This window comes from Centruroides sculpturatus, unplaced genomic scaffold (assembly GCF_000671375.1).
Source record: "Centruroides sculpturatus isolate CEXI.00-Female unplaced genomic scaffold, Cexi_2.0 scaffold457, whole genome shotgun sequence".
Lineage (NCBI taxonomy): Eukaryota > Metazoa > Arthropoda > Arachnida > Scorpiones > Buthidae > Centruroides > Centruroides sculpturatus.
Window position 1 is genome coordinate 115,023 of NW_019385803.1, and position 17,299 is coordinate 132,321.

At 35.0% G+C, this 17,299-nt stretch overlaps 1 protein-coding gene across 7 annotated transcripts in view; it reads left to right on the forward strand.

Annotated features, from left to right (window-relative positions):
- Window positions 1–17,299, forward strand: part of LOC111642225 (serine/threonine-protein kinase BRSK2-like) — a 159,449-nt gene that overhangs the window by 56,644 nt on the left and 85,506 nt on the right. For all 7 annotated transcript variants that reach the window (XM_023388531.1, XM_023388532.1, XM_023388536.1 and 4 more), the window contains exons 5-6: window positions 1,194–1,344; window positions 15,228–15,296. In XM_023388531.1, coding sequence (XP_023244299.1) covers window positions 1,194–1,344; window positions 15,228–15,296 — 220 coding nt within the window. The remainder of the gene's footprint in view (window positions 1–1,193; window positions 1,345–15,227; window positions 15,297–17,299) is intronic.

Sequence of the window (17,299 nt, forward strand, 5' to 3'; positions counted from 1 at the left end):
CAGCATGTATCCTTTTAACTTTCTCGCAAATAATTTCTTCCGATACGCTGTCGCCGGCACACTGTTTTTCAGTTATCCAAAGCAAAAGCAATTTCTTGACATGATCTAATGTCTTCGATCTCTGTTTAGAAATTGATTTAACCCCTTTCGCAACGTTAGCAAATTTATTTTTCATGATTGTTGATATCGTCGTTCTCGGAATACGGAATGCAACAGTTAAATCTCATTAAATCTCAAACACGCGTGCCACCTTCATATTTCTCAACAATCTCTTTTTTCAGTTCCATTGTGATTCTAGTCATTTTTTTATTTTTCTGTTGCCCTTTTGCAATTCATGATTAATAAAAATAATAAAATGTTACTTACAAATTAAAAATCAAAAAAAATTTAACAGTTATAAACCATAGCACCGCGAACGTCTAGTCTAGTGTAGTATACCGATAGTGCTACTTGTTCATACATGGCACGTATAATTGAATTAAGTCTTATACCGAACAAAAATCGTATACCGAGCAAAATTTGTTTCGTCCAAACAGAACGTATTTCGAATTGGACGTATTCTAAAGCAGACGTATACCGAGGTTCCACTGTAGTTTTTTAGATTACATTAAAAAACATGTATTAGAAATTAAATAATGAATACTGGTAAATGTCTAATACTTGCAAATATCCTAATATTAGTTAATTGATGTAAATCAATTTACAAGTTTCCTAATAAATGCTTATGACTTGGAATCAACAGAACAAGTTTTCTTATTCCAAAGCTTTTGATGGAGTAGAAATATTCTACAATATTTGAGAATATCAGACTTTAATTCTTAACATGTGAAACTCTTAATGTCTGCTAGGCAGCATGTTGAAAACTTTTATTGAAGTATAGTGTTTGTTTCCTTTGCACTTACCACAATGTAGTCTATTATTATATCTCATATAAAGTTTTATAGTTGTTCATGACATCTTCAGATACAAGAGACAGTTTACTTTAATAGGTGGAACCAATGGTCTGATAATCTGTTATGTCGAAGTCAACAATGTAATAAATAAGCATCTGACACAATAGTAGCCTTAAGAAAATAAATAGTTATGTAAATAAATTGCTTTTTAGAAAAATTAATTAGCATGTTATGATATATGATTACAATAAATGTAGAATTTTATGTTTAAATAATAATCCTTTTTTTTTTATTTACCAGTCATAGGGATTTGAAACCAGAAAATCTTCTACTTGATGAAAAGAATAATATTCGTATAGCAGATTTTGGTATGGCTTCTCTCCAAATGGAAGGTTCAATGCTTGAAACATCTTGCGGTTCTCCCCATTATGCATGTCCAGAAGTTATTCGGGTATCTATTTCTTTTTAGTCTTACCTTTATACAAGCAGGCTTTTTATAAATTTTATTTAAATTTTTTTTAAATTTAATAGCTAACTTGTATTAAAAATTCTTTTTATTTTTTCTTGTTTTTTTTTTTATATTTTATTTTTTCACATGATTTTCATATAAGCATAAATTTATTTCAGTCAGTAAAGAATGTTTTTAAAATATAATTTCTTCTTAGAACAGTTTAATTTCTGTGCAACTACCTTGATTACACCTGTATATCATTAGCACCTGACATTTAACAGTGTGGAAAAAGGTAAGCCAGTGTCGGCAGAGAATCTATAAAGAGTTACATACAGTGGAAACTGGTTTAAAAATTTGCAAAATAATATGAATCTTATTCTTTAATCAGTGTATTTCTTTAATACAATTAAAATCACATTTTTAATCCTTTAAATCACATTGGTTATTGATATTATAGTAGATGTGTTAATTTATAAAAATTATTAAAATGTCAATTTTTTTTTGTCTTGCATATAAAATACAATTTTTCTCTAACTTTTTTCCTTTCTCATTAAATGTAGTTTAAATATATTGTTTTAAAATAAAAATTATTATACAGTGGTATCTTGGTTCTCAAGCTTACTTTGTGCCAGAAGTCTGTTCAAGTATAGAACACATTTTTTCCATAAGGAATAATGTAAATTATCAGGTAATCAAAAAAGGTTGTGCAGTTTTTGAGGTTAAAATTAAAACGTTAAAAAGTGAATGAAAATATTTTATTTAGTAAAGTAAGCATCATCACAAGCTACAATTTTTTCTCAACAAGATTAAAGTTTGGGATTTTTTCAGAGTGGTATTTACAATCTTTAGATCACAGAAATTTTTCAGCTCCATTTCCAGTACTGCTGTTTTAAAACTGTCAGTTGTGCATATGATTGTCCAGTGCCAAAAAAGGTGATAATTTAATGGTGATATGTCTGATGAGATAGAATTTCCCAACCAGGGCTATGGACCTTATCGCAGGTCACTTGTGCTGTGTGTAGTCACACATTGTTCTGAAAGGAACATAATGCCTTTACAATTAACAAGTGTTTTTGACACAGTGCATCTTGAACTCATTGCAGTTGTGTTGGTTCATAATGATTGTTTTGCCAGAGGAAGAAGCTCATAATGAAGAATTCCAGCTGTAGTCTACCAAACACACAACAAAGTTTTCTTTTGATGGATATTGAGCTTTGATTTATGTAGTAGAGATTCACTGCATGATAATCAATGTTGGGAATGTTTGGTGTTGTCATGTATAACTCATTTTTATCACACATCAACAACCAGTCAAAAAATGGCTCATTGTGTTGTGAAAGCAGTGGCAAACAGATCATAAGCCTTTGGAGCTTGTTATTGGCACTCAGTTCAAATGGAACCTATTTGCTCAGCTTCCAGGCTTTTCCTAGTTGATGCAAATGCAAATGAATAATTTCATCACTCAAATTGAACCTTTTTTGCAAGTTCCTGGCACATTTGTCTTGAATTCAACTTGATGGGTGCCTTCAGTTCATCCTCATCAATAATGCTTGGTCTTCCCTCATGAGAGACATATTCAAGAGCCTCAACACTTGATGTAAATTTTCTGAACCACTTTTAAGCCATGCTTCACTCACTTCAGGCACAAATGTTCTATATATCTTGTGGATTGCTTGAGTTATGTTAGTGCCAGTTTAAACTCAGAGTAAGCACCCTCAGATAACTAGTCAGAATAGCCATCTTTTCTTAATTTTTCATCGTTTCAAGAATTATCTTTCATGCTGTTTTGATATCACCTGATTCAGCATGACAGGCTATTGGCTTATGACTGTACGCCATCTTATTTTGTATAATTTTAACTTTAGTTTATAATTCTACTTCTTAAAACTTATTCTTCTTTCCATTTTCCTTTGTTCTATTGTTTTTGAACTTCCGAGAATTCTGACTCACCTCTTTCCCACCAGGAGGTACCAATAGGTTACGAAAGGCTGGAGGGAAAATCTGAATTCGGGTGGACATTTTTAATTGGACATGAGAGGAGATGGATGTATAACAGCAAGGCTTGTGAGTGGGAAATTGTAGAGTGCTGTAGAAGAACAGGCCCTCTCAGAGGGCCTTGAGAGGGCCTGAGAGAAAGATTTAGAACTGAATCAGATAGACCTTGAGGTGAGCCCTTGGAAAAGCCAATTCATGAGAGAAGGGAACCTACAAGACATGGAAGTCGAAATGAGAAACTACAGAGAATTATTTGCCAAGAAATTGGTACCCCACTATCCTATCAACTCTTTTTTCTTCCCCTTCAATCACGCAAGTCTTAATCTAAAGATTAAGACTTGCGTGTGACTGTTAGATAAGTACTATTGTCAGGTTGGTAGTTGTGACAGGATTTAACTACCTGGATCACTGTTAGTATCTAGTGCAAACACAGAAGATAATTGGAATTGTAAAAAGAGCGAGAATCTGTAAAGAACTTGTAAATATTTATTTCTATCGCGAAATTAAATTTGTTTTAATTGGTTATCACACATATGTTTTCCTTTTGCATTTTACCTCTTACAGGCTATAGGCATGTGCCTACTTGCAACTTTATAAAACTTATGACTCATCAACCAATTAACTGGTGTGAATAAAGTTTAAGTGACGAACGCTTTTGTTATCCCTTCTGGGCACTTCTTCAGGCCAATCTTAATTCAAATAGGCTGGCCGTTGACATCTGAAAATAAATCAAATGGTATGGATATCGAATATGGTATGTGCATGTGTTCTCTGTAAGATGTTTAAAAAGAGGTCGAACATAAAGTTGTTGGAACGCAGCAAATTACTGTGCATGTGTTTGGCTCAAAATACAATTGAAAATTAAATGCCTTTGTCAAATATAGTCTGCCATGCCATCAACAGACATATATCCTCCTCAGAATTAACGCATATGGTTCTACTGCAGGCTTTTTAAAAATTTCAATGGTCTCTAACCATTTGAGGTGTTCTGGGTGTGGGGTGGTAAGGATAATTCTAGCTTCAGAGAAGTCTGTCGTAATATCCAGGTCTGTCGCATAAGTGGAGAGAGCAATCGTACTCCTATGCTGTATGTCAGATTTATGTTCCCGTAATCTGATCCCCATTGAACATTTAGTGGAGCCAGCATACACCATTTCCCTATCACACCTGTTGTCTCTGATAGGGATGATAGGGACATTATAAATGCCCAGTTAGGCTGTCAGGGTTAGGAGGGTCTTTTCCATTGTGCAGTATATTGAAAATGGATGGGCATCTCCTGTAGGCAATACTGACCCGATGTCTCTTGACAATTGTGTGTACAATGATTTTAAATGGGAGTTAAAAGTGATGGGGATTCTCTCCTTATCCTCTTCCTGTTTATCTCTCGGTATTTCCATGGAACTAATGGATGCTTCTTGTGTATGTCCATGGCACTCACATAATTTTTGTACAAGGTTGTTGTAAACATGCGCTCTGGCTATCTCATCTATAAGTCTTAATTTCTGTACTAGTGCCTGTGGAGCAGAAGAATGTGTGAAGGCTTTTCTAACCAAGGCTCTGAATACTGCTATCTTGTATGGAAAAGGATCAAATGATCCAATTGGAATATAAGTGGTGATAGCACACTGTTTACAATAAACAGACATGGATATGTCCGACCCTTTAATTGCGATGTCTATGTCCAAGAAGTGGACATTGGTGGGGCTGTATTGTTTCACCTCAAGAAATAGCTTGTACGGATTGTTCGTCACGTTGACAAACTGCATTAGATTTGGTGTTGTCTTCCAGAAAATAATTATGTCGTTTATGTATCTTTTGTACAGGTGTGGCTGTCGGCCATGATATTGTATATTTTGTATGTTTTATTTTGAATTAATCCTAGCCTTCCTTCCTGTTTCTTTGTCTCTTCTAAGACCTTATCTACCCCTTTTTGTCCTTGGGGTAGGATTACCTATTCCATGAAAATAAGAACAAAAGAGAAAGTGGGGCCCTGGGAAAAACCGGACAGAAAATGAAGGACTTTTGAAAAAGATCTCGAAGAGAAGAGGACGAAAAAGCAAGTGCTCGTGACCTGAAGTTAAGGTTAAACACTGGCAAGAAAGAAAAGAGACGATTTCGAAAAGAGAGGTGCCATAAGGACAACGAATAGTCCAAGAAAAGAGCAGAATTCTTCGATATCGAGAAGAACCGAACAGACCTTAGAGCAGAAGATATCAAGTTGGCGCCATAATTCGAAAGTATATATACGTACAAAAAGAAATCCCGGGTATTTTTATTCTCCCTACATTTTGTTTCCCTATTCCTCTGTCCTGTACTCTTATTTTTTCATTAGTTATAAGATAGATATAAGTTAGTTATATAAGTAGTTTTTTTTTTTTTTTTTGTTTGTTATTTTGACAATTGTCACGTGTACGAACTCTGGTGATAGTGAAGGACAAGCCTGTTCCTTTTTCTCTATGTATAAAAGAAAGGCATAAAGTTTGTAAAGTTGGGATTCCTATGAAAAAGAAGTGAAAAGAACCAGTTCGGAGAGAATAAAGAATACTGTGTGATAATTGAATTTTGTATCTTTCTTTTGTTTGTAACTTTCCGTTTGCGGAATTGTATACGTCTCTCATAACGAACTATCACACAGGAAAATGTTGTGGAGAAAGTGGGGGAAGGTCCTGCTTTCCAATTGTCTGACGACTAATTCTCAGAGGTCCCCAGAAACCAGACTGCCCATGGGGACTCCTCTACTCTGTGTATACACAATCCCATTAAATTGAAATATAGAACTGTAACACACAAGTGGGCCAATTCGAGTATGTGTTGGAGCATAGTTCTATCATTCACTCTTGCAAACAGGAAGTCCCCGAGAGCACAAAAACAATGAAGTAGCTCTATGGATGGGTACAAGGATTGGAAGTCTAACACTGTAACATACACGGGAGAGGTGATCCCTTTGAGCTGTTCTAATAGTTTGACTGGGCTGGAGATGGCAAATTGATATCCATCCAAGTGAGGAGTAAGCAGGTTATGTGTGGCTTTCTCTAACTTATTGTAGGAGCTCTAGCCTTGTCAACAACTGAACGTAGTTGTTGTCCTTGCTTGTGTGTCTTGGTGAAGGCAAATAATTTAGGGACATCAGGAGTATCCATGATAATGCCTCTCATATCTAATTTCCTGGCCAGCTTCATGTTGGCAAAACATTTAACCCTAGAATGCAACTTATCTATCCAGCCCACTTCCACCTCTGTACATTGGGTCATGTTGAAGTATTCTTGTAGGTGCCTCTCATATGTCTTGCGTTACGTAAGAACTAAAACTTTGGCCTTGTCTGCTCTGACCAATGTAACTCTGTTCAGTCAAATCCATCTACTCATGCGCCTTATCTTTTCTCTAAGCTCCTGAACTTCTGCCATTTCTCTAGTCTTTTTAACTTTGATTGATGCCATCCATCTATAATATTCCTTTTGCCTAAGAGAAAGACCCTTTAATGGGATCTCCAAATCTGGGATGTAAGATTTCACGGCATCATTTATGGAAGGTGGAGGAGCGAACTCTTTGGTCCAAACCTCAGGACTTCGCTGACAAATCCTGGTATTCATAAGTAATCTCACACCACAAATAGACAGTCATGGCATCTGGATCTCTTGGGCAGTTGAAATCGCAGAATCCACTGTAGTTTCTTGTTATAATGGTTCTTTGGGTTGCATCTCAGTCTATCCTGTATGTTGATACTACAGTGGATTTTGCATCTTCAACTGCCCAAGAGATCCAGATGCCATGATTGTCCTGTGGTGTGGGATGACTTATTACAGAATACTTATTACAAAACATAATTCTTATACAAATACCAGGATCAACCTGAGAGCACACATGGGGAGAAAGTTACTTTTGAGCTGGTGCTTGAAGAGTGAGGATGACAAGACGGCAACAAGGTGATTTTGTCCAGTGCCCGAGAAGTCAGGTGAATCGATCACTTCAAGCAGGAACCTTGGAATTTCTGGATTGAAGTAAGCATGCTGGAGTCGGCAGCCAGTTCAATCAGGTCAGAGTTTAGAATGAGTGACTTTTGAATATGATAGGACTGCAAGCTCTTGAGCACCAAAGAGAAGATGGAACTGTGAATTTGGTGTAAGGAATTCCATGTGGCTCCTCATGACAAAAGACATCTGTAAGACCCAGATTTCTTTATTCTGTCCTATCTGCTATTTTTGCTACTTCTCACCCCCTATCATTTTCTTGTTTCATTAGAGTAAGTTTAGTATTTAAGGTTAGTTTTAAGAAATATTTTTTTTTGTAATTATTTTGCTGGTTTGTGAATTGATTACTGTCATCTCATTCCAATGTGTCGTGGCCATTATAGTGGTGTAATATTTCCACTGATGTTTGGGTTCATTGTTACTGCTGGACTATTGTCCTAGAGTTGGAATTCTTGATTAATCTGTAACCATTATACCACATGTAAAAAAAAATTGTTTCCTTGTTATGACTATGGTGTGTTTACTTTGTCAGGTGTTTGCCTTAGTGGGTTAACAAAAATCTCCTTCATATCTCACAGAACAAAGTTCAAGAGATAAGAAAGCTGCTCCTCTATCAACATGTATATATGAAGGACTCCAAAGATTGAAAACATCTGATGAAAACACTTAATAACAGGACCACTGCTGATATCAGTGCAAGGGAAAGCAAATGGAAACCTTGAATATTTGTCTACTATTGTGAGGAGGTAGCAATTCTTTGACTTAGAAGGAAGATGACCTTAAATACAATATCTAATTGCTCAATAGGAGCCATAGCTTTAATGAGATTATTTGAAGACCTAAGAAATTTTGATTTTATTTCTACATAGATGGGTTAAGATGCTGTTAGCTTCTTTGTCTTCTAATGAGAAGGGCAGAAGGTTCCTACTATGCACCCAATGATAGAAATGGTTATTCCTGGATGACAAAAAGAGTTATGGGGAGTAAAGAGACCATCTAAATCTGAGACTGCACAATAAATTCTTTAGAGGGTATTGACCATAGTGTTTTGACTACCTGGGCAGTATACAATATCAAATTTGTAGCATGATAATTCTAATCTCCATCTTAAAATTTTGCCATTCATGATTTTATTATTAGATTTAGCAGTGGCATGCCGTCATTAGAAGCGGTGGATGCGCCGCTTTCCTTGTATTTTCTAAAAAATAAATACATATTAATTTTAATTATATGAAAATAATCGTACAATATTTTATTATAACCACATTATGTATCTTATTACAAATTTCTATACTACATGTGGAAAAAAAGATAAGATTGCTATTGTATATTCGAATATTAGTGGCAGAATAACGGAGTGGAAACGCTGTATTGTCAGCATCCAAAAAGCCAGATTCGCGCATGCGCTTTACAGAGCACCAACCTCACCTGGTTTAGCTGGTGGAGGCCTAGGACCTCTGGTGGCTGCTACATGTACAATGCATCCAATTCTATCCAGGACCGGTTTCAGGCTGTTAGCCGCCTGCCTGCTAGATATTTGGCTGCCCTCACCCGATTATGTGAATCACGAGTAGATTTATAACTTAACCCAACTGATAAGAATTTACCTGTATGTTTTTATGATAGTTTTCTGTATAGTTGACAGGAGTTTAAAAAATTTGTTAAAATATTTGATATATTTATTCCGCTCTCCGATTTTATATTACTCGCGGATTTCAATGTCAAACCAGTGATATTACGATTTCGTATATCCCATCTCTAAGGAGATGTAGAAAAAAACGTATAATGTTAAAAAATTAACTGTTACTTTGACAGCATAATTTACAACTAAATTTAATGAATGAGAGATATGCACGAGGTACAGAAAATGCTCTAGAATTTATTTTCCTTAAATTTACAATTTATGTATACGTTTGTCATAAAAATTTGTCTTTCCACTTTTTTCCTGAGACTACAAATATTCGAGTACAAGGTAATCAGTTTCGACTTATTTCTACTTAAGAAGTAGTTAAATAATTAAGCGATTAGGGAACTGGGGACGTAAACAAAACCCTGATGAAAGAGGCAAAATTTTACTTAAAAGCCTAACTGAATCAATCTCTAGCCGAGTACAGTGTGACTGATTTCTTCGAAATATTAGATGTAATAAAGACAGACATTTTTCCAGTTCACTGAGAGTGACCAAAAAGTTGTAAATTTTGGAAATTTTCGTGGACAACACCTGGTACTAAAACGAATTAGTTAGAAAACAAACGACAGACAATCTATTAAGTTTAACATATTTAGACTTTTACAGCTATGGTGAGAAACGTTTAAAATTTACAAGAACCCTGTCGCGTCTTTTGAGGTATATTAGTGATGCGACAAAAGAGGCATTTGAAATTGACCGGTATTGGCACCTTCTGGATTTGGCAGCCCGCGTGCATGTACACACCGCACACCTAGCAGGATCGTCTCTGATTCCACTCGTAGGGAACTATTTGACTAAGTGGTTAAGATTTAAAGAGTAAAGAATATTTTATGTTATTTTTATGTACATTTCATTACAAAGCTATATTTAATTATAATTTTCTTTAAAAGTATATTCATACAATTGAAGAATGTTTTGTACCAGGTATGTATATCCACCACACATTTTATTTCACCAAGTAAGTTTTTATAATTTTATTTTTAATTTTAGCCCTTATATCGTGGCTAGCGATTCGGAATGTAATTGCGATATTGAAAATTTATTTTAAAAAAGTTTTGGCTCGAGATCATATAATGAAAAAGAAAACATTATTAAAAGAGAAAGGCCAATGCCTAAGTTAAATATAAACGCTTCAATAAAAAAATTTGTTCGACATTTTCACGATAAAATGGCTCTGTAAATGCATAAAAATGCAAAAATTGTTTTGTTGGCTTGCCTACTATTTTCAAATGAAATTAGTGTGTGGAATAAGAATGGCTTTGACAATTTAGCTGGCAAAAGACACGAAAAATCGTCGATTCTTTCGTATTTGAAGCAATTTGGAAATCGAAGCGGAATAGAATTTAACATTAGTAAATAATATAAAATAAATATTGAAAATTATAACGAGATAGTTACGGTTAATAGATATATTATATCTAAATAAATAGATGTTATATGTTTTTATCAAAGCAAAAATTGGCATTTAGAGGTCATATGGAATATATTGGATCTAATAACAGAGGTAATTATATTGAACTTGTTTATATATTAAGTACATCAGATAAATAATCTATTAAAAATACATTTAAAGAAAGAATTAACTGATTGCCCCTGGAAGTCGGCTTGTTATAGAAACACAGCTTCCCTATCATCAAATGTCACAGCATGCCACTGAGATTTAGAATAAAACATAAAAACTACAGAATGTTGGTCAGTAATTAGTGTAAAGTGATAGCCAATTAAGAAATGCCTCCATTTCTTTAATTCTTCAATTATAGTGTATGCTTCCTTCTCTATGTTAGAATGTATTTTCAAACTTTCATTCTGGGACTGTGAGAAGAAAGCTACTGACCTACCTTCCTGAGACAATGTAGCACTGATAGCCAAATTAGAAGCATCAGTTTCAACAACAAATGGCACATTGTCAATACCCCCCGTTAGGCACCCCCTCGTTGTATAGATAAAAATAGACAAATTTCCAGAATCGGGTTTAATAATTCTGTTCTAAACTTTTGTTTATGTTAATAAATGTCCTTAAATTGGTTATATTTGACTCTGCATTCTTCCTCCTGAGAGGCTCATTCCTGGACTTCAGAGTGGCTCTTACCCTCATGCCTTAATCATCCATTTCATCTCAAATGGCGGTGTGTCTGATAAAACACACCTGGTGGCAGGACTCTACCTAAAAAGTGTGTAATAAACCTTTACGTCTCCGAACCCCACAGAAGTTTGGAAGATGTTCTATGATATTTAATTTGACAACCCTCTCTCTCTTGCGTCATCCATTTTAGCATGTTGATGCCAACATAAATCGTAGAAATTTTTCTTTTTAACCATTTGTTTTAACACATACAAGCCAAAGAGTTAGATGAATGCTTGAAAGCTCAGTTTCTGAATGGCATAGATCTTAAAATCAGACAGAGGGTAATGTCGAGAGCTGGTGACCTTCGACACCACTCTTAAAGTAGTGAGGAGACTATCGAGTCTCTCACTGCACTTCCTGAGGAAGCATTATAAAAATTCATGAGGATGGTTCAAAGATGTGGAAATCCTCCAACGACAGACAAAAAGAACAAAACGCCTGCTTGAGAGACCATATACAGAATTTGAACGCCGAGATTGAAGCCCTCAAACAGAGAATCGAGAAATTCCAGGGGAGAACGGTTCTCATAAAACAGAAGACCGCAATCAGCAGGATGGCAGATAAAGCAGCACTCAACCGTACCCCTACATTGGAAACTCAGATTGAGCGAGCGAATCCAACAAATCTGCCAATCAGATATTGCCTCAGACAATGAGGAATATCAAGATGAGGATCACTGGAAAGGAGTAATTCAAACCATTCAAACAAAAGCACGACTGAAGCATAGTCCAATAGTGCTGTGCTACCTCAATAATTTACCGATCAAGGTTACTGTTGATCCAGAGGCCCACAACACATTGTTGTCAAATGAAGTAGCTAACCAGATCAAAGGTAAAGCACCGGTCAAATTCGGACCCCGAAAGAAGATAAAAGGTTTAAACAGAGAAACAATTCAAACAATCGGCATGGCAGTTCCTACTTTGAAATTGAGGGGACACAAATTTCCCATGTCATGCAAGATCGTCTGATCTGAGGTTACAGCACCCTGCAAAGGCATTATTGTTAAAGACCTTCTTGAGCAGGAACATTTAGCCATCAATGTAAAGGGAGGATGGTTGATCTTGCCTGACTTGCTGGCAAGGTTGTCCATTTTGTTCACCGTGCCCACCATGCTCTCAACGAAGAAGGAAACAGAAATCCAAGAACATAGTGGAAGGGTTGAATGTGCTCCGCTTCATGCGTCAAGCGTCACCTCCCACAACCATGCGAATTTGAAAGGAAGGTCAACAACCTCAAGCCCAGGTTGAAATAAAACCAAGCCACGAGCCTTGGGTGATCCGAATTGTTCATTCAACACCCCATACAAAGGACAATCCAAGTGACCCAGAACCTTATACAAAGACTGGAATTTGGCGAATTAATATGGAAAGGGGAGAGCGGAATCTAGTTTAGAATCAAACAAGATAGAAAAGAACGTCGAACCCGAAGACACAATGGAAGTAGCTCAAGCAGAAGTGGAACCAACTTCGAGTCAGCGTCAAACCAGCTTGAACAACCCTGTAGAATGGATTCGAGCCCTGTTGTTTATCATTTCCGTATTAAAGGAGTCAAGGCTACCCTTCAGAACCGACACTACAAGAACAGTATCTACCTTAGACATATCCCCGATGTTACGACCAAGTCACATCCCTCTTCCGATTCATTCAACGACTACATTGCCATGAATTAAACTAGCGCAATTAGAGGAAAGAAAGCTCTCCGCTGATAGATAGCACAAGTCAAGTTGCGTGTTTTAGATAGACTTAGGAAATTATAATTATAGAAGTAGAACAGACAGAGAGAGAATTTAGTTGCACAAAATTTGTAATGCTCAAACCTCTCATCTCTGCAATTTCAACCTTTTTGTGAATGAACTGTGTCAACAGCAAGTCTCGAAGTCAGCAAGGACTATTCAGCAGGAGACAGTCCCCTCAAGATATGACCGACGTCATGACAAGGTCAACATTCGATCATCAAGAACTTCAACATTGCACTTTGAACCGTTCTCTGCTTCCAACTATCAACAGTCAACAAACGTTGAGTCATCAACAAGAAACTGTGGCAGTGGGTCAAAGATCTCAGCAAATCATTCCAATTGTGAATTGCATCTTTGGTGCTGAGAGAACATGTTATCTGTCAAAGGTTGAACTTGTAACGTAGAAATTTTTGTTGGGGAAAACTACCCTAAATTTTCGGAAACAATTGTAAATCTTAGCATAAACAAAAGCATGCACAATCTGGAAACTGATATCAAATTACACATGTCAGTTTGAAAATTGTTACAGAGAGAGAGTAACCTCAAAATTAAAATCATGCTGTCCAATTGGGATGAATGATTTTAAAGAAAGTGCAGGACAGTGTGAGATCCACGAGTTTTGGGAGTTGTTTTAACCCATTTTAATAAAATAATTCTATGTAAACATCCGCTGATAGAAAAACTATCAAACAGTTTTGGATCGGATGTCACTCTAATTGTCAGCAATCAGATGGGAAAGTTGACACATAGGTGTCAGAAAATGCACTGTCATTGTCAACATGAGCGATCACATGACCTCTTTTCCATGACAAGTGAATAAAAACTTGAGCCCCAGAAGTTCAGAGCAATCAAACTGGAAGGTATACTTGGTAACTGTGTGCAGTCCGTCTCCTGGACCTCCATACAATGGACCTGATCCAATGAGAGGACTAGACACCGGTTGAAGACAGATCACAGCTTTGGGCTTCCATACAGTTCACCATATTGACAAGGACTACGATTCCTACAAAATTTTCAACACATACCAATTGTTTCCTCATAGAGATATTTTTGTTAGCGATTTGTGAATTCTCCTCCACAATGGGAATAGGCTTAGCTAAGAGCTGTTGTTTTGTATATACTGTATTTAGTATTTAATCGCATCTAACCTCCTGTATGTTAACCTTAGATCTTAGTAAATGCTTTGTTTAATTGTTAAACTGTCTCCTGTCTATCAAAGAACACCTGTTGACTTGCTCATGACCTTCCCCACTTGAGTTTGCCCTCCTTTAGCCATTCGATGACACAGAGGTAGGGCTTTACCAGCCCATGCAGAGTAAGTGGTCATTAGGGATAGACCCAGTGGCCTCCTGCTTATCTCACACCAGTCATCATCTGCAAAAACACAGATTTTTATAACATTTCTACATAAAATAAGATCGTACTGTGATTTCTTATATTGAGGTTTAAGAAACTGATTTTATTGTTCTTCATTTTTAAATGAAGTTTATATTCTGTTGTATATTATTTAAAACTAAAAAAGTTTATTTTATGTATTTTCTGTTAAAGCAATATTTATTTTATTCATAACAAAAATAATACAAATAGAAAAAGTTATATATTTATCCATGTTTATTACATTGCAAACATGACAGTAATCATGCCAAATTTATTGAATTATATTTAGGATTAAACAAAGATGGAAAGAATTTAGAAGTTCTGTTGCAAAATATATTGAAATTTATGTTTACAGATATGAGACAACCAAGAAGCTGATTTAAAAATATCTGAATATACCTTTCTGAGTTTAATCTGGAAATAAAAAGAATATGATATAAAAATTCTTGCATGCCAGATAGTGCTTATTAATCTTAAAATAAGTTTTTAAAAATTAATTTGTAATGAATTAAAATTTTAAAAATAAAATTATTTTTAAGTTTATTTAATTGAATTATTTAAATTTTAATTTTCAGTGTGTCTGTTAAAATTAAAATTCTGTCATTTAAAATATATAATTTTATTATTTCAGTACTTTATGCTGTAACTTACACTTCTATGTTAATTGTTGAAATATTGCTGTTTCAAAATTGAAAGTGTTAATAAAATAAAGAATATCTAGTGTTGATAAAATACTGGAATATTTCTTATTCAAAATATGACAGTTTGAGATAGTTGGAGGTATAAATTTTAAACTATTTGATTCATAAAATTTAAAGATTACTGTCTGCGAGAATTTTTTAATATTAATCACATAGAAATGTGTAATAAGTAATTGTCTCTGCTGACACTTCACAGGATGCCAGTTTTTATACTTTAATAATAAATTTTATGTTGCAATATAGATTTTAATTTTTCAAATATATTTATGTTTATAAAATTACATTATTTCAGGGAGAAAAATATGATGGTCGACGAGCTGATGTATGGAGTTGTGGAGTTATATTATATGCTTTACTTGTGGTGAGATTTTAATTTTGATTTATTTTGTAAGTTAGATTTCCTGATACCTTACAATACGTAATAAAAAATAATATTTTAAAATTATAAAAAAGTAAAATAAAAAAAAATCTAAAGAACAGATTATATGGTAATTTCTATGGAGAATGATGTTATTTGCTGTCATAAATATATAACAACTGTGTCTACATACATACATACATACATACATACATACATACATACATACATACATACATACATACATACAAAGATGTTTTATCATCTTTATCTGTAAAACTGTAAGTACCTGGTATATAATTTCTTGATAAAACATAGATGAAAATGCTATTAAAGTTGTGGTGACAAATCACGGACTGGTGAGATGGTGCCACTCCTCTAGGAGTTTCCCGTGAATCCCGGATTGAAAAACGGGGACAAGGGTTTTTCCCAGATGGAATTCTGGGTATTGTTGCTTTTTCTTGTCAGGTGATTGCTGCCATGAGCATGTGTAGCTCTCTGTCAAGTATACTCGTAAGATTGTTGTAAATAAATGTTGTTTTAGTTTAAAACATGGTCGTGAACTTAACTAATTCACGTTTACCGCCTTTTGATAAAGACAGTCTTTGTGAGATGGAAATGGATGGAGAAAGACGGCCAGGTTTCGACTAACCGACGGCAGCCATCCATTACCTCCAAAGTAATGAAAAGTCACACACACAAATCTTTTTATTTCGTAACATAGGTTACATTGCAGATTCCGCAGTAGCATAATCTGCTTACAATTATTTATAAAAAATATATAAATGTAGTAATAACAATACAATAGTCGGACAGTTAGTCATATTTTACAATTATTGACATAAGTACACATATACAAATATACTGTTTATGTTGAGCAAAGAAAAATAAAATAAAATAAAGTAGACAACCGACAATTATAATGGTTTACGTAGTATTACGAGGGCAAACAAAAAAAAAAATAATTAATAGAAACAAAAATAATGCTGGTGGTTATGTACTGAAGAGTTGCAGCGCTGTGGTCTGTTGAGGTCTATTAGGTAGATCCCTGCTGGGCATGTCAAGAGTTGATTCCAACATTGACAGCAGAGCACCTGATAAGTGTCCTTATATAGTGTCCGGTACGGGCAAAAGAACCTCGACAGGGATGCAGCACAACACACTCAGGTAACATTTAGTTGGCTGCGGATACTTCCAAGCAGGCATTATAACAGTCAAAGTATTGTCACATACTATAAAACAGATTGATAAGATGTCCTTGTAATGTATAAGTGTCAATTGCAACACATCTTATTATACCAGTCATTGCAGTAATAAATTAAAGATTCTTGCACATAATTAAGTTATTATATTATTAAGTTTATATGAAAAGGCAGAGCAATCTCTCTCTGTACGCACATGGATTAACAATGTAATGCCAGATAAATGTAACAAGCCAATATAAGTTTATCTAGTACAGATCGTGGTGATTTTACTGTATCTTCTTACTAAGTTATTAAAGTATAAAAATGTTTCATAATTATTTATTAATTCATTGTGTTTGCATGGCCATGCAACACCACGCTCAGACAAAATCATTTTAATTTCTTGTCTTTCCTTTTCCAAACATGCACAATCAAAAATATAATGGTCACTGCTATCTGTAATGTTGCAGTGAGTGCATAAAGTTGTATTATGACTGGCAAATCTTGATAGGTATGTAGCAAATTTTCCATGGGTCAGTAAAAAACTGTGATAACCAGTGGTATTTATAAATATCATTGATATTAGGAAAGAATTTATAGATTATTTTCTCCCTATTGCTGTTCCACTTGTTTTGCCATATATCCAGGACTTCTCTCCACAAAAGTCTTTTAACAGTGGTCAAGCTGACTTTGTTATAAGAGATTTCTAGCTGTGAATTATTGGCAGCCGCTTTAGCTAATGCGTCAGCTCTTTTATTCCCGGCCAAACCGTGATGTGCCTTAGTCCACATCAGGCTATATTTGTTACTGGAAGTCATTATC